The sequence below is a fragment of the Anas platyrhynchos genome, chromosome 14, assembly GCF_047663525.1.
Source record: "Anas platyrhynchos isolate ZD024472 breed Pekin duck chromosome 14, IASCAAS_PekinDuck_T2T, whole genome shotgun sequence".
Lineage (NCBI taxonomy): Eukaryota > Metazoa > Chordata > Aves > Anseriformes > Anatidae > Anas > Anas platyrhynchos.
In genome coordinates, this window is record NC_092600.1 from 12,591,210 (window position 1) to 12,618,473 (window position 27,264).

Genomic DNA, 27,264 nt, shown 5'->3' on the forward strand with positions numbered 1-27,264 from the left:
TTATTATATATATTTTTAATTGGTTCCTTAATGGAGGTTTTGGTTTGGTGGCATGTGTTCTCAACCTGGAGATGTGACTGCTAGTGCCTGAAGGAAAAGGGTGGGTATCTAGGATGTCGTGGCAGGTCTCTTGTGGGCCTTATGAGCACTGAGCATAAGAAGCGGCCGAGCAGCTCGGCCCAGAAGGGAGATGATCAGTGGCACAAAGTCGTGTTGGATGCCAGGAACTATTGGTATACTGTATTGATCACCACTGATTGCATTGTTCAACATGTGTGGGATTTGCTGCTCCACCTGGATCCATACACGTCCATGGATTTGGATGGGTTTCATCTCAGGGTGCTCAGAGAGCTGACTGACATCATCATGGGAATTCTCTCAATTATTTTTCAGTATTCCTGGGAATCTGGAGAGGTCCCAGTTGACCGGAAGCTGGCAAATGTTGTACCAGTTTTCAAGAAGGGCAAGAAAGAAGACCCCGGAAACTACAGGCCTGTTAGTGTCATGGCAGTGCAGGGTAGAATTATGGAGATTATTCTGGGAGTTATTAAATCACACCCGGGGGACAACACAGTCTTTGGTCCCAGCCAAGATGTCTTTATGAGGGGTAGGTTCTGTTTAACAAATTCGATTTCCTTTTATTATGAGATCACCCATCTAATTGATGAAGCGAAACCAGCTGCTGTAATCTTTTTTGGATTTCAGTAAAGCTGAAAACAGTTTCCCTTAGGATCCTACTGAGCAAAATACCTAGCATGCAGCTAGACAAAAACATCATACAATGCGTGAATAATTATCTGAAGGGTATTGCTCAAAGGTTTACGGTAAATGGGGCTGCACCAGGATAGCAGCCAGTCACCAGTGGGGTCCCCCAAGTGTTCGTTTTAGTGCCAGTTCTCTTCAATGTTTTTAGAAACGATTTGGATGTAGGACTAGAAGGTATTTTGAGCAAATTTGGGCTGTGCATTTGGTTTGTGCTCTTAATCACATGTTCTGAATTATTTTTAGACCTATGAAGAGCCAGGAGGGTCACTAGATGATCCATATGGGTGTCTTCCAGCTTGGGATATTCTTTTTATTCTGTGTTGAATATCCTTATAAATAATCTCAATGATGGGACAGAGTGCACCCCCTGTAATTCAGCAGGTACTGTAAAGCGGGAGTGGGGGTGGGTTAGAGAAGTGTTGGCTACAGCAGAAGGTGTTGCTGTCATCAAAAGGATCTGGAGAACCTGGAGAAATGGGCTGACAGGACCCTCATGGAGTTCCACAAGAAAAAGTGCAAAGTCCTTCACCTGGGGAGGAACAATGCCATGTTCCAGGAAAGCAGGCTGGTGGAAAAGGCTCTGGGGGTCCCAGTGGATACCAAGTTGAACATGTGCCAGCAGCATGCCCTTGCCATAAAGCAGCCTAATGATGGTTGAATCAGCAGAGTCCCTTGAACAGGTCAAGGGAATATCTCAAACAGCCCAAGGCAAGCCATACTTCCCCTCAGTTCACCACTTGTGAGACCAGACCCTGTTTAGTGTTTTAGAGCTGGAAGGGATCTAGTTCGCAACCCTTAACCCTTGTTTCCTGGAGACTAAACCTGCACTTGACACTGGCCTTGCAAATAACCCTCTAAAATTGAGTCAGATATATGTTTTCCTCTACACTTCCAAAATAAATAAATAAATAAGCAGATAAATTGAATGAAAGAAACCAAAGACTGCATCATTCGGGAAATGATATGTTTCACCTCAGTCGAAATCTCTTCTGAAGTGAGTAGAAATCGGCGCTTCAGACTGTCTCGTTAAGTTCTTTGTCTTGTTAAATTCTTTTTCTCCTTAAATTCTTTCTCCTGCTTGTTGTAATTGGCTTCGCAAATTACCCTCTAATAGGAAATCAGATGTATGTTTTTCTTCATCCCTCAAAGGAAAAATAAGAGATAAAATCAAGAAAGTAAAGTTTCTTTCCTTCAGGCAATTTGTTTCATCTCGGAGAATATCTTTTCTGAATCACCTCATTAGTAGGGTTTGGCTCTTTAAATTGGCGCGTTAAGTACTTTGTTCTTTGGCTCCTTAATTAATTTGTCCTCCTTGTTAGGGAACGCTGTGGACCCCACCCTGTCTTTTCTGGGATATAACACAAGGGTGAGATTGGGCAGACAAAGATCATTCTCATGGTAATGCCTGGTTTCTAAGGTAAATGAACAAGTATTTCCCAAAGAAATGTTAAAACCTGGTCTCCCAGTTTTGTCCCATTGCTTTCCTTCCCACTTACTCTAGCTTCTCCATGAGACAAGAGTTCAGTCTGACATGATTATTCGTGGGTTTAGTTCCATGGTGTTTGAAAGCTCTCATTCTACGTTTTCCGTTTCTCATTTCCTTTATGAGTTGTGTTGGAGCATGGTGTTACCTATTCCCCTGAAGAAGGACAGTCACCACAGGCAGAACATGTTTTTGGAATAGTGGTGGTATGGCACTGAACATTTGGAAAAGCTCACGCTGCTTTGCGCTGCAGTCATACGCTGCATCACGGCCACGCAGGACACGCTTTCCTGTAAAGGTGAAATGAAAAGAACGCTCGAACACCGGCGTTTGTGAAAGGCTGAGTCGGCGGCCAGGAGCGCGTCCCGTCCCGGAGCAGTCCCGCCGCAGGCCGCAGGGTGGTGCTCGTGGCCAAGGCGGCGGCGAGCGGCTGCGAGCGGGGAGGCGGCCGAGCCCAGCGCAGCGCAGCGCAGCGCAGCCGGGAGGCGGCGGCGAGCGGTCGTCCGCGCCGTCCTCCGCAGCAGCCGCTGCCGGTCCCGGAGTGCCGCGCTGCGGGCCGCCAGCCGAGCTCGGCGAGAGGGAGAGAGGGAGGCCGCGAGGGAGGGCGCCCGCCCTTGGCGCCGCGCTGCTGCCGGGCGCCGCTTCCCGCGGAGGACTGCGGCAGACGGAGGGTGTCCGCCGCCCCGCCATGGCGTCTGCAAGGCAAGTGCTTTGTCTGTGTGCTTTGCTGTGCGTGCCGCGCGTTCGCTGCGAGCCCATCCGCTACTCCGTAGCCGAGGAGGGGGAGAGCGGCTCCGTGGTGGCCAACGTGGCGGAGGACGCGGGGCTGACGCCGGCGCAGCTGTCGGCTCGCCGGGCACGCATTGCCTCCGCGGACGGCCGGCAGCATTTTCGCTTAGAGCGCGCCACCGGCCGCCTCGTCCTGGCGGAGCGGCTCGATCGCGAGGAGATGTGCGGCCGCTCGCTTACCTGCACGCTCGCCTTCGAGCTCCTGCTGGAAAACCCGCTGCAGTTCTTTCGTGTCGAGGTGGCCGTGGAGGACGTCAACGACCACTCGCCGGTCTTTCCCGAGGAACGAGTCACTTTTCAGATCCCGGAAACCAGCGACCCTGGCTCGCGTTTCCCCGTGGAGGCGGCTCAGGACCTGGACGTTGGCAGCAACAGCGTCCAGGCTTACACCATCGCTCCCGAGAACGAGTACTTCAGTATTTCTATTCGGAAACGGAGTGAGGTTGACATGCATGTTGAACTGATATTGGAAAAGCCTCTCGACAGAGAGGAGCAGCCAGAACTGCTTTTCAGTCTCATTGCTACAGATGGTGGCTCTCCACCTAGGAGCGGGACCACCCAAATCCACATCGTAGTTCTAGACGCAAATGACAACGCTCCCACCTTTAGTCAGGACGTGTATGTTGGTCAGGTTTTGGAAAGTGCCCCAGCAGGCTCTGTGGTTCTCAGAGTTGTAGCCACTGATCCAGACGTGGGACTGAATGGTGACATCTCCTATAGGTTCAGTAATGTTCTTGAGGACAGCCAGTCCACATTCACAATTGACAGTATGAGTGGTGAAATTCGAGTTGCAAAAGCCCTGGACTTTGAGACCACACAGAAACATGAGCTCAGTGTGCGAGCAACTGATGGTGGGGGCCTCTCAGCACTTTGCAAGGTGTTGGTGGAGGTGGTGGATGTGAACGACAATGCACCAGAGGTGGTGGTGAGTTCCTTCAGCAGCCCCCTCCCCGAGAACACGGAGCCTGGGACAGTGGTCGCTGTATTTGCAGTGAGGGACCGGGATTCTGGTGTGAATGGGGAGATCAGCTGTGCCCTTGAAGACCAGCTCTCCTTCTCCCTGAGGCCAGCCTATAAGAATTACTATGAGCTGGTAACCATGAGCACGTTGGATCGGGAGGAGACATCTCAGTACCTTGTGGTCATCACAGCAGCAGACGCAGGATCTCCTCCTCTCACCACTACCCAAACCTTCACTGTGGACATCTCCGATGTCAATGACAATGCCCCTGTCTTCAACCAGACATCATACACCATGTATGTGCAAGAGAACAATATCCCTGGAGTGCTTGTTGGGGCTGTCAGTGCAGCGGACTCAGATGCAGGACCCAATGCCAAGGTGACCTATTCCCTGAGGCCTGTGCACCCCACTGAGCGGGACCCCTGCTCCTGCATCTCCGTGAACTCAGAGAACGGACATGTGTTTGTGCTGAGTCCACTGGACTATGAGCAGGTGAGGCAGCTTGAGGTGCTGGTGAGTGCCACCGATGCGGGGTCCCCTCCCCTCAGCACCAACATCACCGTCTGCCTCCTTGTCGTGGACGAGAACGACAACGCCCCACTGGTGTTGCACCCTGCTCAGGACAGCAGCCCGCCATCCAGTGAGCTGGTGCCAGCGTCAGCTGAGGTGGGGGACCTGGTCACCAAAGTGGTGGCTGTTGATGCGGACTCTGGTCAGAACTCGTGGCTTTCCTTCCACCTGCTGAGGGCCACAGACCCCGGGCTGTTTGCTGTGGGCAGCCAAAATGGGGAGGTGCGTCTGAGGAGGCCAGTGACAGAGAGGGATGCCGTGAAGCAGAAGCTCGAGGTGCTGGTGCGTGACAATGGGCGGCCACCTCTGTCGGCCACTGCAGCACTGAACGTACTCCTGCTCAACGGCCTCTCACAGGATCACCTGCCACAGCAGGAGCTGGCTGTGCAGGATGAAGACAGCTCCCTGACAATCTATTTAATCGTTTCACTGGTCTTTGTCTCCCTCCTCTTCCTCACGTCTGTCGCCGCCTTTGTTGCTTGCAAGGTGTGCAAGAGAAAGGAGCTGAAAGGAGGACATGTGCTGTATGGTACAGGCAACTTGCAGAGCAGTCTGGCTGCTGGGGCTGCTGCTGGGACCCTGCCCCACGCCTATTGCTACGAGATCAACCTCACCACGGGGTCGGGCAACAGTGAGTTCAAGTTCCTCAAGCCCATCCTCCCCAGCCTGCCACCACAGCACTCTGGCACAGGCAGAGGTGTTGGTGACACAGAGGATTTCCCTCCCATCCAGAACTCCATGGCGGATGCAGCCCTGGACATCTCTGGTACACCATCTGTTGGACACTTTAATGGCCTTCCCTTTAACTAGGTCTGAGTCCACGCAGTGAAAGGCTTCATGCGTTGGAGCTGGAAGGGATCTGGCTAAAGATAATCAGTCTTGTTTTCTGGAGATGAAATCTGCATTTGTAATTGGCTTCACAAAAGACCCTCTAATACCAAGTCAGATGTATTGTTTTCTTCACCCCCCCAAAAAAGTTTAGAAATTATATGTATATATATGAGAGAACTAAGGCCTTTCTTCTCAGGCAACGATATATTCCAGGTCTGGTATTGGTGCTTTGTGAGGAATGTGAGATTCAGTCTCTCTGGCTAAATGCTTGTCATTAGGAAAAATCTTGACAAGCACCCTGTCGTAGTCTATGTGATGAAACACAATGGTGAGTCTGGGCAGTTTACAGTGCAGTATAGCCCTCATCTTGTTTGCTGGGAAGAGAGGTTTTAGCCCTGTGTATCACTGCAGTGGAAGTGCTTCTCTCTTTCTTTGCTGAGTCCTGGATCTCTCTGTATGAGTCATGTCAGCACCATGTGGTTTTGCACTGTGTGGTCTTCCACCTCGGTTGGCATGAACCATGTATTTTACTGGGTTGCACCATCCCATCTTCTGCAGGACACAGCAAAAATGTGCCGACCCAGACTTTACAGTGGTCCATGTTCTTGGGAGTGACTCAGAACTGTATCAGGACTACCAATTCCAACATAGACAGTACTTAAACATAGCTATGACCCTGATCATTGTGTTTGGGTGGATTTCAAGGCATCTTGATACATTGCCTCAGAGGACCTGTGTCTACAAGGCAGAAGAAAGATAGGCTTTAAAAAGGAATAACCTTTTTTGTGTCATTATTTTCATTCTTGCTTGAAGGGGTTCCTCAATGAAAGGGAAGTGCTCTCATGGTCTGGTTTTCCAGGTTTTTGTAAGAATGCTTGCATCTTCCTTTTCTATTCCCTTTCTCCTTTGGCTGTGTATTTTAATATTGTCTTATGAATTCCCCTTAAGAAGGGCTGATACTCAACCTATAACGATGGGTAGTTGGAAAGATCGTGATATGGGACTAGATTCATAAACACCCTTATGTTCTGTTGTGCTGCATTATACACTGAATTATTTTTAGGCTGGTATACCCTTGTCTGTAAAAGTGAAATGGAATGAATTCCCAAGTGCCATTCTGGCAATAAAAAGGATGCTGTTGTCCTGGGTCACTGTCTGTCTGGGTGCTTTTTTATTTATTATATATATTTTTAATTGGTTCCTTAATGGAGGTTTTGGTTTGGTGGCATGTGTTCTCAACCTGGAGATGTGACTGCTAGTGCCTGAAGGAAAAGGGTGGGTATCTAGGATGTCGTGGCAGGTCTCTTGTGGGCCTTATGAGCACTGAGCATAAGAAGCGGCCGAGCAGCTCGGCCCAGAAGGGAGATGATCAGTGGCACAAAGTCGTGTTGGATGCCAGGAACTATTGGTATACTGTATTGATCACCACTGATTGCATTGTTCAACATGTGTGGGATTTGCTGCTCCACCTGGATCCATACACGTCCATGGATTTGGATGGGTTTCATCTCAGGGTGCTCAGAGAGCTGACTGACATCATCATGGGAATTCTCTCAATTATTTTTCAGTATTCCTGGGAATCTGGAGAGGTCCCAGTTGACCGGAAGCTGGCAAATGTTGTACCAGTTTTCAAGAAGGGCAAGAAAGAAGACCCCGGAAACTACAGGCCTGTTAGTGTCATGGCAGTGCAGGGTAGAATTATGGAGATTATTCTGGGAGTTATTAAATCACACCCGGGGGACAACACAGTCTTTGGTCCCAGCCAAGATGTCTTTATGAGGGGTAGGTTCTGTTTAACAAATTCGATTTCCTTTTATTATGAGATCACCCATCTAATTGATGAAGCGAAACCAGCTGCTGTAATCTTTTTTGGATTTCAGTAAAGCTGAAAACAGTTTCCCTTAGGATCCTACTGAGCAAAATACCTAGCATGCAGCTAGACAAAAACATCATACAATGCGTGAATAATTATCTGAAGGGTATTGCTCAAAGGTTTACGGTAAATGGGGCTGCACCAGGATAGCAGCCAGTCACCAGTGGGGTCCCCCAAGTGTTCGTTTTAGTGCCAGTTCTCTTCAATGTTTTTAGAAACGATTTGGATGTAGGACTAGAAGGTATTTTGAGCAAATTTGGGCTGTGCATTTGGTTTGTGCTCTTAATCACGTTCTGAATTATTTTTAGACCTATGAAGAGCCAGGAGGGTCACTAGATGATCCATATGGGTGTCTTCCAGCTTGGGATATTCTTTTTATTCTGTGTTGAATATCCTTATAAATAATCTCAATGATGGGACAGAGTGCACCCCCTGTAATTCAGCAGGTACTGTAAAGCGGGAGTGGGGGTGGGTTAGAGAAGTGTTGGCTACAGCAGAAGGTGTTGCTGTCATCAAAAGGATCTGGAGAACCTGGAGAAATGGGCTGACAGGACCCTCATGGAGTTCCACAAGAAAAAGTGCAAAGTCCTTCACCTGGGGAGGAACAATGCCATGTTCCAGGAAAGCAGGCTGGTGGAAAAGGCTCTGGGGGTCCCAGTGGATACCAAGTTGAACATGTGCCAGCAGCATGCCCTTGCCATAAAGCAGCCTAATGATGGTTGAATCAGCAGAGTCCCTTGAACAGGTCAAGGGAATATCTCAAACAGCCCAAGGCAAGCCATACTTCCCCTCAGTTCACCACTTGTGAGACCAGACCCTGTTTAGTGTTTTAGAGCTGGAAGGGATCTAGTTCGCAACCCTTAACCCTTGTTTCCTGGAGACTAAACCTGCACTTGACACTGGCCTTGCAAATAACCCTCTAAAATTGAGTCAGATATATGTTTTCCTCTACACTTCCAAAATAAATAAATAAATAAGCAGATAAATTGAATGAAAGAAACCAAAGACTGCATCATTCGGGAAATGATATGTTTCACCTCAGTCGAAATCTCTTCTGAAGTGAGTAGAAATCGGCGCTTCAGACTGTCTCGTTAAGTTCTTTGTCTTGTTAAATTCTTTTTCTCCTTAAATTCTTTCTCCTGCTTGTTGTAATTGGCTTCGCAAATTACCCTCTAATAGGAAATCAGATGTATGTTTTTCTTCATCCCTCAAAGGAAAAATAAGAGATAAAATCAAGAAAGTAAAGTTTCTTTCCTTCAGGCAATTTGTTTCATCTCGGAGAATATCTTTTCTGAATCACCTCATTAGTAGGGTTTGGCTCTTTAAATTGGCGCGTTAAGTACTTTGTTCTTTGGCTCCTTAATTAATTTGTCCTCCTTGTTAGGGAACGCTGTGGACCCCACCCTGTCTTTTCTGGGATATAACACAAGGGTGAGATTGGGCAGACAAAGATCATTCTCATGGTAATGCCTGGTTTCTAAGGTAAATGAACAAGTATTTCCCAAAGAAATGTTAAAACCTGGTCTCCCAGTTTTGTCCCATTGCTTTCCTTCCCACTTACTCTAGCTTCTCCATGAGACAAGAGTTCAGTCTGACATGATTATTCGTGGGTTTAGTTCCATGGTGTTTGAAAGCTCTCATTCTACGTTTTCCGTTTCTCATTTCCTTTATGAGTTGTGTTGGAGCATGGTGTTACCTATTCCCCTGAAGAAGGACAGTCACCACAGGCAGAACATGTTTTTGGAATAGTGGTGGTATGGCACTGAACATTTGGAAAAGCTCACGCTGCTTTGCACTGCAGTCATACGCTGCATCACGGCCACGCAGGACACGCTTTCCTGTAAAGGTGAAATGAAAAGAACGCTCGAACACCGGCGTTTGTGAAAGGCTGAGTCGGCGGCCAGGAGCGCGTCCCGTCCCGGAGCAGTCCCGCCGCAGGCCGCAGGGTGGTGCTCGTGGCCAAGGCGGCGGCGAGCGGCTGCGAGCGGGGAGGCGGCCGAGCCCAGCGCAGCGCAGCGCAGCGCAGCCGGGAGGCGGCGGCGAGCGGTCGTCCGCGCCGTCCTCCGCAGCAGCCGCTGCCGGTCCCGGAGTGCCGCGCTGCGGGCCGCCAGCCGAGCTCGGCGAGAGGGAGAGAGGGAGGCCGCGAGGGAGGGCGCCCGCCCTTGGCGCCGCGCTGCTGCCGGGCGCCGCTTCCCGCGGAGGACTGCGGCAGACGGAGGGTGTCCGCCGCCCCGCCATGGCGTCTGCAAGGCAAGTGCTTTGTCTGTGTGCTTTGCTGTGCGTGCCGCGCGTTCGCTGCGAGCCCATCCGCTACTCCGTAGCCGAGGAGGGGGAGAGCGGCTCCGTGGTGGCCAACGTGGCGGAGGACGCGGGGCTGACGCCGGCGCAGCTGTCGGCTCGCCGGGCACGCATTGCCTCCGCGGACGGCCGGCAGCATTTTCGCTTAGAGCGCGCCACCGGCCGCCTCGTCCTGGCGGAGCGGCTCGATCGCGAGGAGATGTGCGGCCGCTCGCTTACCTGCACGCTCGCCTTCGAGCTCCTGCTGGAAAACCCGCTGCAGTTCTTTCGTGTCGAGGTGGCCGTGGAGGACGTCAACGACCACTCGCCGGTCTTTCCCGAGGAACGAGTCACTTTTCAGATCCCGGAAACCAGCGACCCTGGCTCGCGTTTCCCCGTGGAGGCGGCTCAGGACCTGGACGTTGGCAGCAACAGCGTCCAGGCTTACACCATCGCTCCCGAGAACGAGTACTTCAGTATTTCTATTCGGAAACGGAGTGAGGTTGACATGCATGTTGAACTGATATTGGAAAAGCCTCTCGACAGAGAGGAGCAGCCAGAACTGCTTTTCAGTCTCATTGCTACAGATGGTGGCTCTCCACCTAGGAGCGGGACCACCCAAATCCACATCGTAGTTCTAGACGCAAATGACAACGCTCCCACCTTTAGTCAGGACGTGTATGTTGGTCAGGTTTTGGAAAGTGCCCCAGCAGGCTCTGTGGTTCTCAGAGTTGTAGCCACTGATCCAGACGTGGGACTGAATGGTGACATCTCCTATAGGTTCAGTAATGTTCTTGAGGACAGCCAGTCCACATTCACAATTGACAGTATGAGTGGTGAAATTCGAGTTGCAAAAGCCCTGGACTTTGAGACCACACAGAAACATGAGCTCAGTGTGCGAGCAACTGATGGTGGGGGCCTCTCAGCACTTTGCAAGGTGTTGGTGGAGGTGGTGGATGTGAACGACAATGCACCAGAGGTGGTGGTGAGTTCCTTCAGCAGCCCCCTCCCCGAGAACACGGAGCCTGGGACAGTGGTCGCTGTATTTGCAGTGAGGGACCGGGATTCTGGTGTGAATGGGGAGATCAGCTGTGCCCTTGAAGACCAGCTCTCCTTCTCCCTGAGGCCAGCCTATAAGAATTACTATGAGCTGGTAACCATGAGCACGTTGGATCGGGAGGAGACATCTCAGTACCTTGTGGTCATCACAGCAGCAGACGCAGGATCTCCTCCTCTCACCACTACCCAAACCTTCACTGTGGACATCTCCGATGTCAATGACAATGCCCCTGTCTTCAACCAGACATCATACACCATGTATGTGCAAGAGAACAATATCCCTGGAGTGCTTGTTGGGGCTGTCAGTGCAGCGGACTCAGATGCAGGACCCAATGCCAAGGTGACCTATTCCCTGAGGCCTGTGCACCCCACTGAGCGGGACCCCTGCTCCTGCATCTCCGTGAACTCAGAGAACGGACATGTGTTTGTGCTGAGTCCACTGGACTATGAGCAGGTGAGGCAGCTTGAGGTGCTGGTGAGTGCCACCGATGCGGGGTCCCCTCCCCTCAGCACCAACATCACCGTCTGCCTCCTTGTCGTGGACGAGAACGACAACGCCCCACTGGTGTTGCACCCTGCTCAGGACAGCAGCCCGCCATCCAGTGAGCTGGTGCCAGCGTCAGCTGAGGTGGGGGACCTGGTCACCAAAGTGGTGGCTGTTGATGCGGACTCTGGTCAGAACTCGTGGCTTTCCTTCCACCTGCTGAGGGCCACAGACCCCGGGCTGTTTGCTGTGGGCAGCCAAAATGGGGAGGTGCGTCTGAGGAGGCCAGTGACAGAGAGGGATGCCGTGAAGCAGAAGCTCGAGGTGCTGGTGCGTGACAATGGGCGGCCACCTCTGTCGGCCACTGCAGCACTGAACGTACTCCTGCTCAACGGCCTCTCACAGGATCACCTGCCACAGCAGGAGCTGGCTGTGCAGGATGAAGACAGCTCCCTGACAATCTATTTAATCGTTTCACTGGTCTTTGTCTCCCTCCTCTTCCTCACGTCTGTCGCCGCCTTTGTTGCTTGCAAGGTGTGCAAGAGAAAGGAGCTGAAAGGAGGACATGTGCTGTATGGTACAGGCAACTTGCAGAGCAGTCTGGCTGCTGGGGCTGCTGCTGGGACCCTGCCCCACGCCTATTGCTACGAGATCAACCTCACCACGGGGTCGGGCAACAGTGAGTTCAAGTTCCTCAAGCCCATCCTCCCCAGCCTGCCACCACAGCACTCTGGCACAGGCAGAGGTGTTGGTGACACAGAGGATTTCCCTCCCATCCAGAACTCCATGGCGGATGCAGCCCTGGACATCTCTGGTACACCATCTGTTGGACACTTTAATGGCCTTCCCTTTAACTAGGTCTGAGTCCACGCAGTGAAAGGCTTCATGCGTTGGAGCTGGAAGGGATCTGGCTAAAGATAATCAGTCTTGTTTTCTGGAGATGAAATCTGCATTTGTAATTGGCTTCACAAAAGACCCTCTAATACCAAGTCAGATGTATTGTTTTCTTCACCCCCCCAAAAAAGTTTAGAAATTATATGTATATATATGAGAGAACTAAGGCCTTTCTTCTCAGGCAACGATATATTCCAGGTCTGGTATTGGTGCTTTGTGAGGAATGTGAGATTCAGTCTCTCTGGCTAAATGCTTGTCATTAGGAAAAATCTTGACAAGCACCCTGTCGTAGTCTATGTGATGAAACACAATGGTGAGTCTGGGCAGTTTACAGTGCAGTATAGCCCTCATCTTGTTTGCTGGGAAGAGAGGTTTTAGCCCTGTGTATCACTGCAGTGGAAGTGCTTCTCTCTTTCTTTGCTGAGTCCTGGATCTCTCTGTATGAGTCATGTCAGCACCATGTGGTTTTGCACTGTGTGGTCTTCCACCTCGGTTGGCATGAACCATGTATTTTACTGGGTTGCACCATCCCATCTTCTGCAGGACACAGCAAAAATGTGCCGACCCAGACTTTACAGTGGTCCATGTTCTTGGGAGTGACTCAGAACTGTATCAGGACTACCAATTCCAACATAGACAGTACTTAAACATAGCTATGACCCTGATCATTGTGTTTGGGTGGATTTCAAGGCATCTTGATACATTGCCTCAGAGGACCTGTGTCTACAAGGCAGAAGAAAGATAGGCTTTAAAAAGGAATAACCTTTTTTGTGTCATTATTTTCATTCTTGCTTGAAGGGGTTCCTCAATGAAAGGGAAGTGCTCTCATGGTCTGGTTTTCCAGGTTTTTGTAAGAATGCTTGCATCTTCCTTTTCTATTCCCTTTCTCCTTTGGCTGTGTATTTTAATATTGTCTTATGAATTCCCCTTAAGAAGGGCTGATACTCAACCTATAACGATGGGTAGTTGGAAAGATCGTGATATGGGACTAGATTCATAAACACCCTTATGTTCTGTTGTGCTGCATTATACACTGAATTATTTTTAGGCTGGTATACCCTTGTCTGTAAAAGTGAAATGGAATGAATTCCCAAGTGCCATTCTGGCAATAAAAAGGATGCTGTTGTCCTGGGTCACTGTCTGTCTGGGTGCTTTTTTATTTATTATATATATTTTTAATTGGTTCCTTAATGGAGGTTTTGGTTTGGTGGCATGTGTTCTCAACCTGGAGATGTGACTGCTAGTGCCTGAAGGAAAAGGGTGGGTATCTAGGATGTCGTGGCAGGTCTCTTGTGGGCCTTATGAGCACTGAGCATAAGAAGCGGCCGAGCAGCTCGGCCCAGAAGGGAGATGATCAGTGGCACAAAGTCGTGTTGGATGCCAGGAACTATTGGTATACTGTATTGATCACCACTGATTGCATTGTTCAACATGTGTGGGATTTGCTGCTCCACCTGGATCCATACACGTCCATGGATTTGGATGGGTTTCATCTCAGGGTGCTCAGAGAGCTGACTGACATCATCATGGGAATTCTCTCAATTATTTTTCAGTATTCCTGGGAATCTGGAGAGGTCCCAGTTGACCGGAAGCTGGCAAATGTTGTACCAGTTTTCAAGAAGGGCAAGAAAGAAGACCCCGGAAACTACAGGCCTGTTAGTGTCATGGCAGTGCAGGGTAGAATTATGGAGATTATTCTGGGAGTTATTAAATCACACCCGGGGGACAACACAGTCTTTGGTCCCAGCCAAGATGTCTTTATGAGGGGTAGGTTCTGTTTAACAAATTCGATTTCCTTTTATTATGAGATCACCCATCTAATTGATGAAGCGAAACCAGCTGCTGTAATCTTTTTTGGATTTCAGTAAAGCTGAAAACAGTTTCCCTTAGGATCCTACTGAGCAAAATACCTAGCATGCAGCTAGACAAAAACATCATACAATGCGTGAATAATTATCTGAAGGGTATTGCTCAAAGGTTTACGGTAAATGGGGCTGCACCAGGATAGCAGCCAGTCACCAGTGGGGTCCCCCAAGTGTTCGTTTTAGTGCCAGTTCTCTTCAATGTTTTTAGAAACGATTTGGATGTAGGACTAGAAGGTATTTTGAGCAAATTTGGGCTGTGCATTTGGTTTGTGCTCTTAATCACGTTCTGAATTATTTTTAGACCTATGAAGAGCCAGGAGGGTCACTAGATGATCCATATGGGTGTCTTCCAGCTTGGGATATTCTTTTTATTCTGTGTTGAATATCCTTATAAATAATCTCAATGATGGGACAGAGTGCACCCCCTGTAATTCAGCAGGTACTGTAAAGCGGGAGTGGGGGTGGGTTAGAGAAGTGTTGGCTACAGCAGAAGGTGTTGCTGTCATCAAAAGGATCTGGAGAACCTGGAGAAATGGGCTGACAGGACCCTCATGGAGTTCCACAAGAAAAAGTGCAAAGTCCTTCACCTGGGGAGGAACAATGCCATGTTCCAGGAAAGCAGGCTGGTGGAAAAGGCTCTGCGGGTCCCAGTGGATACCAAGTTGAACATGTGCCAGCAGCATGCCCTTGCCATAAAGCAGCCTAATGATGGTTGAATCAGCAGAGTCCCTTGAACAGGTCAAGGGAATATCTCAAACAGCCCAAGGCAAGCCATACTTCCCCTCAGTTCACCACTTGTGAGACCAGACCCTGTTTAGTGTTTTAGAGCTGGAAGGGATCTAGTTCGCAACCCTTAACCCTTGTTTCCTGGAGACTAAACCTGCACTTGACACTGGCCTTGCAAATAACCCTCTAAAATTGAGTCAGATATATGTTTTCCTCTACACTTCCAAAATAAATAAATAAATAAGCAGATAAATTGAATGAAAGAAACCAAAGACTGCATCATTCGGGAAATGATATGTTTCACCTCAGTCGAAATCTCTTCTGAAGTGAGTAGAAATCGGCGCTTCAGACTGTCTCGTTAAGTTCTTTGTCTTGTTAAATTCTTTTTCTCCTTAAATTCTTTCTCCTGCTTGTTGTAATTGGCTTCGCAAATTACCCTCTAATAGGAAATCAGATGTATGTTTTTCTTCATCCCTCAAAGGAAAAATAAGAGATAAAATCAAGAAAGTAAAGTTTCTTTCCTTCAGGCAATTTGTTTCATCTCGGAGAATATCTTTTCTGAATCACCTCATTAGTAGGGTTTGGCTCTTTAAATTGGCGCGTTAAGTACTTTGTTCTTTGGCTCCTTAATTAATTTGTCCTCCTTGTTAGGGAACGCTGTGGACCCCACCCTGTCTTTTCTGGGATATAACACAAGGGTGAGATTGGGCAGACAAAGATCATTCTCATGGTAATGCCTGGTTTCTAAGGTAAATGAACAAGTATTTCCCAAAGAAATGTTAAAACCTGGTCTCCCAGTTTTGTCCCATTGCTTTCCTTCCCACTTACTCTAGCTTCTCCATGAGACAAGAGTTCAGTCTGACATGATTATTCGTGGGTTTAGTTCCATGGTGTTTGAAAGCTCTCATTCTACGTTTTCCGTTTCTCATTTCCTTTATGAGTTGTGTTGGAGCATGGTGTTACCTATTCCCCTGAAGAAGGACAGTCACCACAGGCAGAACATGTTTTTGGAATAGTGGTGGTATGGCACTGAACATTTGGAAAAGCTCACGCTGCTTTGCACTGCAGTCATACGCTGCATCACGGCCACGCAGGACACGCTTTCCTGTAAAGGTGAAATGAAAAGAACGCTCGAACACCGGCGTTTGTGAAAGGCTGAGTCGGCGGCCAGGAGCGCGTCCCGTCCCGGAGCAGTCCCGCCGCAGGCCGCAGGGTGGTGCTCGTGGCCAAGGCGGCGGCGAGCGGCTGCGAGCGGGGAGGCGGCCGAGCCCAGCGCAGCGCAGCGCAGCGCAGCCGGGAGGCGGCGGCGAGCGGTCGTCCGCGCCGTCCTCCGCAGCAGCCGCTGCCGGTCCCGGAGTGCCGCGCTGCGGGCCGCCAGCCGAGCTCGGCGAGAGGGAGAGAGGGAGGCCGCGAGGGAGGGCGCCCGCCCTTGGCGCCGCGCTGCTGCCGGGCGCCGCTTCCCGCGGAGGACTGCGGCAGACGGAGGGTGTCCGCCGCCCCGCCATGGCGTCTGCAAGGCAAGTGCTTTGTCTGTGTGCTTTGCTGTGCGTGCCGCGCGTTCGCTGCGAGCCCATCCGCTACTCCGTAGCCGAGGAGGGGGAGAGCGGCTCCGTGGTGGCCAACGTGGCGGAGGACGCGGGGCTGACGCCGGCGCAGCTGTCGGCTCGCCGGGCACGCATTGCCTCCGCGGACGGCCGGCAGCATTTTCGCTTAGAGCGCGCCACCGGCCGCCTCGTCCTGGCGGAGCGGCTCGATCGCGAGGAGATGTGCGGCCGCTCGCTTACCTGCACGCTCGCCTTCGAGCTCCTGCTGGAAAACCCGCTGCAGTTCTTTCGTGTCGAGGTGGCCGTGGAGGACGTCAACGACCACTCGCCGGTCTTTCCCGAGGAACGAGTCACTTTTCAGATCCCGGAAACCAGCGACCCTGGCTCGCGTTTCCCCGTGGAGGCGGCTCAGGACCTGGACGTTGGCAGCAACAGCGTCCAGGCTTACACCATCGCTCCCGAGAACGAGTACTTCAGTATTTCTATTCGGAAACGGAGTGAGGTTGACATGCATGTTGAACTGATATTGGAAAAGCCTCTCGACAGAGAGGAGCAGCCAGAACTGCTTTTCAGTCTCATTGCTACAGATGGTGGCTCTCCACCTAGGAGCGGGACCACCCAAATCCACATCGTAGTTCTAGACGCAAATGACAACGCTCCCACCTTTAGTCAGGACGTGTATGTTGGTCAGGTTTTGGAAAGTGCCCCAGCAGGCTCTGTGGTTCTCAGAGTTGTAGCCACTGATCCAGACGTGGGACTGAATGGTGACATCTCCTATAGGTTCAGTAATGTTCTTGAGGACAGCCAGTCCACATTCACAATTGACAGTATGAGTGGTGAAATTCGAGTTGCAAAAGCCCTGGACTTTGAGACCACACAGAAACATGAGCTCAGTGTGCGAGCAACTGATGGTGGGGGCCTCTCAGCACTTTGCAAGGTGTTGGTGGAGGTGGTGGATGTGAACGACAATGCACCAGAGGTGGTGGTGAGTTCCTTCAGCAGCCCCCTCCCCGAGAACACGGAGCCTGGGACAGTGGTCGCTGTATTTGCAGTGAGGGACCGGGATTCTGGTGTGAATGGGGAGATCAGCTGTGCCCTTGAAGACCAGCTCTCCTTCTCCCTGAGGCCAGCCTATAAGAATTACTATGAGCTGGTAACCATGAGCACGTTGGATCGGGAGGAGACATCTCAGTACCTTGTGGTCATCACAGCAGCAGACGCAGGATCTCCTCCTCTCACCACTACCCAAACCTTCACTGTGGACATCTCCGATGTCAATGACAATGCCCCTGTCTTCAACCAGACATCATACACCATGTATGTGCAAGAGAACAATATCCCTGGAGTGCTTGTTGGGGCTGTCAGTGCAGCGGACTCAGATGCAGGACCCAATGCCAAGGTGACCTATTCCCTGAGGCCTGTGCACCCCACTGAGCGGGACCCCTGCTCCTGCATCTCCGTGAACTCAGAGAACGGACATGTGTTTGTGCTGAGTCCACTGGACTATGAGCAGGTGAGGCAGCTTGAGGTGCTGGTGAGTGCCACCGATGCGGGGTCCCCTCCCCTCAGCACCAACATCACCGTCTGCCTCCTTGTCGTGGACGAGAACGACAACGCCCCACTGGTGTTGCACCCTGCTCAGGACAGCAGCCCGCCATCCAGTGAGCTGGTGCCAGCGTCAGCTGAGGTGGGGGACCTGGTCACCAAAGTGGTGGCTGTTGATGCGGACTCTGGTCAGAACTCGTGGCTTTCCTTCCACCTGCTGAGGGCCACAGACCCCGGGCTGTTTGCTGTGGGCAGCCAAAATGGGGAGGTGCGTCTGAGGAGGCCAGTGACAGAGAGGGATGCCGTGAAGCAGAAGCTCGAGGTGCTGGTGCGTGACAATGGGCGGCCACCTCTGTCGGCCACTGCAGCACTGAACGTACTCCTGCTCAACGGCCTCTCACAGGATCACCTGCCACAGCAGGAGCTGGCTGTGCAGGATGAAGACAGCTCCCTGACAATCTATTTAATCGTTTCACTGGTCTTTGTCTCCCTCCTCTTCCTCACGTCTGTCGCCGCCTTTGTTGCTTGCAAGGTGTGCAAGAGAAAGGAGCTGAAAGGAGGACATGTGCTGTATGGTACAGGCAACTTGCAGAGCAGTCTGGCTGCTGGGGCTGCTGCTGGGACCCTGCCCCACGCCTATTGCTACGAGATCAACCTCACCACGGGGTCGGGCAACAGTGAGTTCAAGTTCCTCAAGCCCATCCTCCCCAGCCTGCCACCACAGCACTCTGGCACAGGCAGAGGTGTTGGTGACACAGAGGATTTCCCTCCCATCCAGAACTCCATGGCGGATGCAGCCCTGGACATCTCTGGTACACCATCTGTTGGACACTTTAATGGCCTTCCCTTTAACTAGGTCTGAGTCCACGCAGTGAAAGGCTTCATGCGTTGGAGCTGGAAGGGATCTGGCTAAAGATAATCAGTCTTGTTTTCTGGAGATGAAATCTGCATTTGTAATTGGCTTCACAAAAGACCCTCTAATACCAAGTCAGATGTATTGTTTTCTTCACCCCCCCAAAAAAGTTTAGAAATTATATGTATATATATGAGAGAACTAAGGCCTTTCTTCTCAGGCAACGATATATTCCAGGTCTGGTATTGGTGCTTTGTGAGGAATGTGAGATTCAGTCTCTCTGGCTAAATGCTTGTCATTAGGAAAAATCTTGACAAGCACCCTGTCTTAGTCTATGTGATGAAACACAATGGTGAGTCTGGGCAGTTTACAGTGCAGTATAGCCCTCATCTTGTTTGCTGGGAAGAGAGGTTTTAGCCCTGTGTATCACTGCAGTGGAAGTGCTTCTCTCTTTCTTTGCTGAGTCCTGGATCTCTCTGTATGAGTCATGTCAGCACCATGTGGTTTTGCACTGTGTGGTCTTCCACCTCGGTTGGCATGAACCATGTATTTTACTGGGTTGCACCATCCCATCTTCTGCAGGACACAGCAAAAATGTGCCGACCCAGACTTTACAGTGGTCCATGTTCTTGGGAGTGACTCAGAACTGTATCAGGACTACCAATTCCAACATAGACAGTACTTAAACATAGCTATGACCCTGATCATTGTGTTTGGGTGGATTTCAAGGCATCTTGATACATTGCCTCAGAGGACCTGTGTCTACAAGGCAGAAGAAAGATAGGCTTTAAAAAGGAATAACCTTTTTTGTGTCATTATTTTCATTCTTGCTTGAAGGGGTTCCTCAATGAAAGGGAAGTGCTCTCATGGTCTGGTTTTCCAGGTTTTTGTAAGAATGCTTGCATCTTCCTTTTCTATTCCCTTTCTCCTTTGGCTGTGTATTTTAATATTGTCTTATGAATTCCCCTTAAGAAGGGCTGATACTCAACCTATAACGATGGGTAGTTGGAAAGATCGTGATATGGGACTAGATTCATAAACACCCTTATGTTCTGTTGTGCTGCATTATACACTGAATTATTTTTAGGCTGGTATACCCTTGTCTGTAAAAGTGAAATGGAATGAATTCCCAAGTGCCATTCTGGCAATAAAAAGGATGCTGTTGTCCTGGGTCACTGTCTGTCTGGGTGCTTTTTTATTTATTATATATATTTTTAATTGGTTCCTTAATGGAGGTTTTGGTTTGGTGGCATGTGTTCTCAACCTGGAGATGTGACTGCTAGTGCCTGAAGGAAAAGGGTGGGTATCTAGGATGTCGTGGCAGGTCTCTTGTGGGCCTTATGAGCACTGAGCATAAGAAGCGGCCGAGCAGCTCGGCCCAGAAGGGAGATGATCAGTGGCACAAAGTCGTGTTGGATGCCAGGAACTATTGGTATACTGTATTGATCACCACTGATTGCATTGTTCAACATGTGTGGGATTTGCTGCTCCACCTGGATCCATACACGTCCATGGATTTGGATGGGTTTCATCTCAGGGTGCTCAGAGAGCTGACTGACATCATCATGGGAATTCTCTCAATTATTTTTCAGTATTCCTGGGAATCTGGAGAGGTCCCAGTTGACCGGAAGCTGGCAAATGTTGTACCAGTTTTCAAGAAGGGCAAGAAAGAAGACCCCGGAAACTACAGGCCTGTTAGTGTCATGGCAGTGCAGGGTAGAATTATGGAGATTATTCTGGGAGTTATTAAATCACACCCGGGGGACAACACAGTCTTTGGTCCCAGCCAAGATGTCTTTATGAGGGGTAGGTTCTGTTTAACAAATTCGATTTCCTTTTATTATGAGATCACCCATCTAATTGATGAAGCGAAACCAGCTGCTGTAATCTTTTTTGGATTTCAGTAAAGCTGAAAACAGTTTCCCTTAGGATCCTACTGAGCAAAATACCTAGCATGCAGCTAGACAAAAACATCATACAATGCGTGAATAATTATCTGAAGGGTATTGCTCAAAGGTTTACGGTAAATGGGGCTGCACCAGGATAGCAGCCAGTCACCAGTGGGGTCCCCCAAGTGTTCGTTTTAGTGCCAGTTCTCTTCAATGTTTTTAGAAACGATTTGGATGTAGGACTAGAAGGTATTTTGAGCAAATTTGGGCTGTGCATTTGGTTTGTGCTCTTAATCACATGTTCTGAATTATTTTTAGACCTATGAAGAGCCAGGAGGGTCACTAGATGATCCATATGGGTGTCTTCCAGCTTGGGATATTCTTTTTATTCTGTGTTGAATATCCTTATAAATAATCTCAATGATGGGACAGAGTGCACCCCCTGTAATTCAGCAGGTACTGTAAAGCGGGAGTGGGGGTGGGTTAGAGAAGTGTTGGCTACAGCAGAAGGTGTTGCTGTCATCAAAAGGATCTGGAGAACCTGGAGAAATGGGCTGACAGGACCCTCATGGAGTTCCACAAGAAAAAGTGCAAAGTCCTTCACCTGGGGAGGAACAATGCCATGTTCCAGGAAAGCAGGCTGGTGGAAAAGGCTCTGGGGGTCCCAGTGGATACCAAGTTGAACATGTGCCAGCAGCATGCCCTTGCCATAAAGCAGCCTAATGATGGTTGAATCAGCAGAGTCCCTTGAACAGGTCAAGGGAATATCTCAAACAGCCCAAGGCAAGCCATACTTCCCCTCAGTTCACCACTTGTGAGACCAGACCCTGTTTAGTGTTTTAGAGCTGGAAGGGATCTAGTTCGCAACCCTTAACCCTTGTTTCCTGGAGACTAAACCTGCACTTGACACTGGCCTTGCAAATAACCCTCTAAAATTGAGTCAGATATATGTTTTCCTCTACACTTCCAAAATAAATAAATAAATAAGCAGATAAATTGAATGAAAGAAACCAAAGACTGCATCATTCGGGAAATGATATGTTTCACCTCAGTCGAAATCTCTTCTGAAGTGAGTAGAAATCGGCGCTTCAGACTGTCTCGTTAAGTTCTTTGTCTTGTTAAATTCTTTTTCTCCTTAAATTCTTTCTCCTGCTTGTTGTAATTGGCTTCGCAAATTACCCTCTAATAGGAAATCAGATGTATGTTTTTCTTCATCCCTCAAAGGAAAAATAAGAGATAAAATCAAGAAAGTAAAGTTTCTTTCCTTCAGGCAATTTGTTTCATCTCGGAGAATATCTTTTCTGAATCACCTCATTAGTAGGGTTTGGCTCTTTAAATTGGCGCGTTAAGTACTTTGTTCTTTGGCTCCTTAATTAATTTGTCCTCCTTGTTAGGGAACGCTGTGGACCCCACCCTGTCTTTTCTGGGATATAACACAAGGGTGAGATTGGGCAGACAAAGATCATTCTCATGGTAATGCCTGGTTTCTAAGGTAAATGAACAAGTATTTCCCAAAGAAATGTTAAAACCTGGTCTCCCAGTTTTGTCCCATTGCTTTCCTTCCCACTTACTCTAGCTTCTCCATGAGACAAGAGTTCAGTCTGACATGATTATTCGTGGGTTTAGTTCCATGGTGTTTGAAAGCTCTCATTCTACGTTTTCCGTTTCTCATTTCCTTTATGAGTTGTGTTGGAGCATGGTGTTACCTATTCCCCTGAAGAAGGACAGTCACCACAGGCAGAACATGTTTTTGGAATAGTGGTGGTATGGCACTGAACATTTGGAAAAGCTCACGCTGCTTTGCGCTGCAGTCATACGCTGCATCACGGCCACGCAGGACACGCTTTCCTGTAAAGGTGAAATGAAAAGAACGCTCGAACACCGGCGTTTGTGAAAGGCTGAGTCGGCGGCCAGGAGCGCGTCCCGTCCCGGAGCAGTCCCGCCGCAGGCCGCAGGGTGGTGCTCGTGGCCAAGGCGGCGGCGAGCGGCTGCGAGCGGGGAGGCGGCCGAGCCCAGCGCAGCGCAGCGCAGCGCAGCCGGGAGGCGGCGGCGAGCGGTCGTCCGCGCCGTCCTCCGCAGCAGCCGCTGCCGGTCCCGGAGTGCCGCGCTGCGGGCCGCCAGCCGAGCTCGGCGAGAGGGAGAGAGGGAGGCCGCGAGGGAGGGCGCCCGCCCTTGGCGCCGCGCTGCTGCCGGGCGCCGCTTCCCGCGGAGGACTGCGGCAGACGGAGGGTGTCCGCCGCCCCGCCATGGCGTCTGCAAGGCAAGTGCTTTGTCTGTGTGCTTTGCTGTGCGTGCCGCGCGTTCGCTGCGAGCCCATCCGCTACTCCGTAGCCGAGGAGGGGGAGAGCGGCTCCGTGGTGGCCAACGTGGCGGAGGACGCGGGGCTGACGCCGGCGCAGCTGTCGGCTCGCCGGGCACGCATTGCCTCCGCGGACGGCCGGCAGCATTTTCGCTTAGAGCGCGCCACCGGCCGCCTCGTCCTGGCGGAGCGGCTCGATCGCGAGGAGATGTGCGGCCGCTCGCTTACCTGCACGCTCGCCTTCGAGCTCCTGCTGGAAAACCCGCTGCAGTTCTTTCGTGTCGAGGTGGCCGTGGAGGACGTCAACGACCACTCGCCGGTCTTTCCCGAGGAACGAGTCACTTTTCAGATCCCGGAAACCAGCGACCCTGGCTCGCGTTTCCCCGTGGAGGCGGCTCAGGACCTGGACGTTGGCAGCAACAGCGTCCAGGCTTACACCATCGCTCCCGAGAACGAGTACTTCAGTATTTCTATTCGGAAACGGAGTGAGGTTGACATGCATGTTGAACTGATATTGGAAAAGCCTCTCGACAGAGAGGAGCAGCCAGAACTGCTTTTCAGTCTCATTGCTACAGATGGTGGCTCTCCACCTAGGAGCGGGACCACCCAAATCCACATCGTAGTTCTAGACGCAAATGACAACGCTCCCACCTTTAGTCAGGACGTGTATGTTGGTCAGGTTTTGGAAAGTGCCCCAGCAGGCTCTGTGGTTCTCAGAGTTGTAGCCACTGATCCAGACGTGGGACTGAATGGTGACATCTCCTATAGGTTCAGTAATGTTCTTGAGGACAGCCAGTCCACATTCACAATTGACAGTATGAGTGGTGAAATTCGAGTTGCAAAACCCCTGGACTTTGAGACCACACAGAAACATGAGCTCAGTGTGCGGGCAATTGATGGTGGAGGCCTCTCAGCACTTTGCAAGGTGTTGGTGGAGGTGGTGGATGTGAACGATAATGCACCGGAGGTGGTGGTGAGTTCCTTCAGCAGCCCCCTCCCCGAGAACACAGAGCCTGGAACAGTGGTTGCCCTCTTTGCTGTCAGAGACAGGGATTCCGGTGTGAATGGGGAGATCAGCTGTGCCCTTGAAGACCAGCTCTCCTTCTCCCTGAGGCCAGCCTATAAGAATTATTTTGAGCTGGTGACCTTGAGCACATTGGATCGGGAGGAGACAGCTCAGTACCTTGTGGTCATCACAGTGGCAGACACAGGATCTCCTCCTCTCACCACCTCCCAGACCTTTACGGTGGATATCTCCGATGTCAATGACAATGCCCCTGTCTTCAACCAGACATCGTACACCATGTTTGTGCGAGAGAACAATATCCCTGGAGTGCTTGTTGGGGCTGTCAGTGCAGCGGACTCAGATGCAGGACCCAATGCCAAGGTGACCTATTCCCTGAGGCCTGTGCACCCCACTGAGCGGGACCCCTGCTCCTGCATCTCCGTGAACTCAGAGAACGGACATGTGTTTGTGCTGCGTCCACTGGACTATGAGCAGGTGAGGCAGCTTGAGGTGCTGGTGAGTGCCACTGATGCAGGGTCCCCTCCCCTCAGCACCAACGTCACCGTCCGCCTCCTCGTGGTGGACGAGAACGACAATGCCCCACTGGTGTTGCACCCTGCTCAGGACAGCAGCCCGCCATCCAGTGAGCTGGTGCCAGCTTCCGCTGAGGTGGGGGACCTGGTCACCAAAGTGGTGGCGGTTGATGCGGACTCTGGTCAGAACTCGTGGCTTTCCTTCCACCTGCTGAGGGCCACAGACCCCGGGCTGTTTGCTGTGGGTAGCCAAAATGGGGAGGTGCGTCTGAGGAGGCCAGTGACAGAGAGGGATGCCGTGAAGCAGAACCTTGAGGTGCTGGTGCGTGACAATGGGCGGCCACCTCTGTCGGCCACTGCAGCACTGAACGTACTCCTCCTTAATGGCCTCTCACAGGAACACCTGCCACAGCAGGAGCTGGCTGTGCAGGATGAAGACAGCTCCCTGACAATCTATTTAATCGTTTCACTGCTCTTTGTCTCCCTCCTCTTCCTCACATCTGTCGCCGCCTTTGTTGCTTGCAAGGTGTGCAAGAGAAAGGAGCTGAAAGGAGGGCACATGCTGTATGGCACGGGCAACTTGCAGAGTAGCCTGGCTGATGGGGCTGCTGCTGGGACCCTACCCCACGCCTATTGCTACGAGATCAACCTCACCACAGGCTCAGGAAACAGTGAGTTCAAGTTCCTGAAGCCCATCCTCCCCAGCGTGCCACCACAGCACTCTGGCACAGGCAGAGGTGTTGGTGACACAGAGGATTTCCCTCCCATCCAGAACTCCATGGGGGATGCAGCCCTGGACATCTCTGGTACACCATCTGTTGGACACTTTAATGGCCTTCCCTTTAACTAGACCTGAGTCCACACAGTGAAAGGCTTCATGCGTTGGAGCTGGAAGGGATCTGGCTAATGATATTCAGTCTTGTTTCCTGGAGATTAAATCTGCATTTTTAATTGTCTTCACAAGTAACCCTCTAACACTAAGTCAGATGTATGTTTTTCTTCACCCTTCAAAAAAGATTAGAAATTAAATATATATATGAGAGAACTAAGGCCTTTCTTCTCAGGCAATGATATATTCCAGGTCTGGTATTGGTGCTTCATGAGGAATGTTTGATTCAGTCTCTCTGGCTAAATGCTTGTCATTCGGAAAAAGCTTGACAATCACCCTCTTAGTCTGTGTTGAAACACAATTTTGAGGTTGGGCAGATGACGTTGTAGTACAGCCCCTCCACACTTGTCTGCAGGGAAGAACGGCATTAACCCAGTGTTTCACTGCAGTGCAAGTCCTGCTCTCTTTCTTTGCTGAGTCCTGGATCCCTCTTTGTGAGACATGTTGGCACCATGTGTTTTTGCACTGTATGGTCTTCCACGTTGTTTGAGAAGAACCATGTTTTATATTGAGTTCTGCTGTCTCATTTTTTTTCCAGGACACAGGAAAAAAGTGTAAAGCCAGAATTTGCAGTGGTCCATCTGGTTGGGACTGACTCAAATCTGTAACAGCACTAAAGATTCCAACATAGATTCTAAGTATACAGAGCTTTTGACCATGATCATTGTGTTTGGGTGCATTGAACAAAGTCTACACATTGCCTCAGAGGACCATTGTCTACAGGTGAAACCAAGATAGCTTTTAAAAGCAGAATCCAGTTTCATGTTTTTGCTTTCATTCCTGTTTGCCAGGATTCCTCAATGAGAGTTGAGAGCTATCATAGTGTGAATTTCCAGATCTTTGTTAGAATGCTTCAATTTTCATTTTTTTCCTTTCTCTTTTTGCTGTATGTATAAGCATTGTCTTACCAATTCCCCTTTAAAAGGACTGACACCCAACCTATAACAATGGGTTGTTGGACAGATGTTGTAATGGGACTTAAACACCCTAAAGCTCTGTTGTGCTGCATTATACACTGTATACATTTCTAATCTAAGATACCCTTGTTTGTAAAAGTAAGACAAAATGAATGCCTGAGTGCCATTGTGGCAATAAAAAGGATGCTGTTGTGGAGAGAGTCTTTGTAGTAATATTCTTTCCAGGAAAGCTTTGTGAAGGATCCATTTTTATTTTTCCAAATTCTGTGAGGGTTTTTTTATTACATGTTTCCTTGATTGAGGTATTGTTTTGGGGGCATGTGTCCTCTACCTGCAGGTGTGGCTGCTGTTGCCTGGAGGAAAAGGGTGGGTACCGGAGATTTGCTGGCAGGCCTCTTGTGGGCCTTGTGAGCACTGAGCATAAGAAGTGGTGAAGCAGCTGGACCCAGAAGGGTGGTGATCAGTGGCACAAAGTCTGGCTGGATGTCAGGAAATCTTGGTGTACGTCATGAGTCAACAGTGTTTGCATTCCTGTTTACCATACATCCTTATAAATAATCTTGATGATGGGACAGAGTGTAACCCCTTGTAAGTCGGCAGGTGCCATAAAATGGAGTGGGTGTTAAGGAGGTGGCAGTGTTGGCTACAGCAGAGGGTGTTGCTGTCACTGAAAGAACCAGGAGAAAAGGGCTGATAGGAACCCCATGGAATTCCACAAGGAGAGGTGCAAGGTCCTTCTCTTGGGGAGAAACAATGCCATGTTCCAGAAGAGCAGCCTTGTGTAAAAGATGTAGGGGGTCCTGTGGAGACCAGTTGAACCTGAGTCAAAAGCGTGACCTTGCCACGAAGAAGGCTAACGGTGTCTAAAGTTGCATCAGCAGAATATTGTGAGTTGGTCAAGGGAATATCTTGAGCAGGTCAAGGGAAGTCTTCCTTCTCCTCTGTTCACAAATGGTGAGGCCAAACCCTGTCTAGCATTTTAGAGGTGGAAGGGATGTAATTCATGACACTTACCCTTGTTTCCTGTATAGTCAATGTCCACTTGTAACTGGTCTCACATATGACCCTCTAACACTAAGTCAAAGGTAGTTTTCTCCTCCCTTTCATAATAAATAAATAAATAAAATGAAATGCAAGAAACTATAGTCCTTCAAGGAATGATCTGTTTAAGCTCTTACATTGTCTTTTCTGCAGTGTTTCATGAGCTGGGGT

The 27,264-nt window shown here is 50.1% G+C and overlaps 4 protein-coding genes across 4 annotated transcripts; all 4 read left to right on the plus strand.

Annotated features, from left to right (window-relative positions):
* The first annotated feature begins 112 nt into the window (after positions 1–112).
* LOC139998645 (protocadherin beta-15-like) lies at positions 113–6,547 on the plus strand. Its single transcript, XM_072023160.1, has one exon. It carries the CDS (start codon positions 2,937–2,939, stop codon positions 5,376–5,378), a length of 2,442 nt encoding a protein of 813 aa, XP_071879261.1. The 5' UTR covers positions 113–2,936; the 3' UTR covers positions 5,379–6,547.
* A 2,560-nt stretch (positions 6,548–9,107) lies between these two features.
* On the plus strand, positions 9,108–13,119 carry LOC113845148 (protocadherin beta-15-like). The gene has a single exon (XM_038186344.2). The coding sequence runs from the start codon at positions 9,509–9,511 to the stop codon at positions 11,948–11,950; it is 2,442 nt and encodes an 813-aa protein (XP_038042272.2). The 5' UTR covers positions 9,108–9,508; the 3' UTR covers positions 11,951–13,119.
* Positions 13,120–15,679: 2,560 nt separating this feature from the next.
* Positions 15,680–19,691, plus strand: LOC139998711 (protocadherin beta-15-like). The gene has a single exon (XM_072023620.1). It carries the CDS (start codon positions 16,081–16,083, stop codon positions 18,520–18,522), a length of 2,442 nt encoding a protein of 813 aa, XP_071879721.1. The 5' UTR covers positions 15,680–16,080; the 3' UTR covers positions 18,523–19,691.
* A 139-nt stretch (positions 19,692–19,830) lies between these two features.
* Positions 19,831–27,261, plus strand: LOC119713031 (protocadherin beta-15-like). The gene has a single exon (XM_072023619.1). The coding sequence runs from the start codon at positions 22,655–22,657 to the stop codon at positions 25,094–25,096; it is 2,442 nt and encodes an 813-aa protein (XP_071879720.1). The 5' UTR covers positions 19,831–22,654; the 3' UTR covers positions 25,097–27,261.
* The last annotated feature ends 3 nt before the right edge of the window (positions 27,262–27,264 follow it).

Excerpts from the sequence above, each read along its gene's own strand:
- LOC119713031 (XM_072023619.1), top strand. The coding sequence starts at position 22,655 with ATGGCGTCTGCAAGGCAAGTGCTTTGTCTGTGTGCTTTGCTGTGCGTG.
- LOC113845148 (XM_038186344.2), top strand. The coding sequence starts at position 9,509 with ATGGCGTCTGCAAGGCAAGTGCTTTGTCTGTGTGCTTTGCTGTGCGTG.
- LOC139998645 (XM_072023160.1), top strand. The coding sequence starts at position 2,937 with ATGGCGTCTGCAAGGCAAGTGCTTTGTCTGTGTGCTTTGCTGTGCGTG.
- LOC139998711 (XM_072023620.1), top strand. The coding sequence starts at position 16,081 with ATGGCGTCTGCAAGGCAAGTGCTTTGTCTGTGTGCTTTGCTGTGCGTG.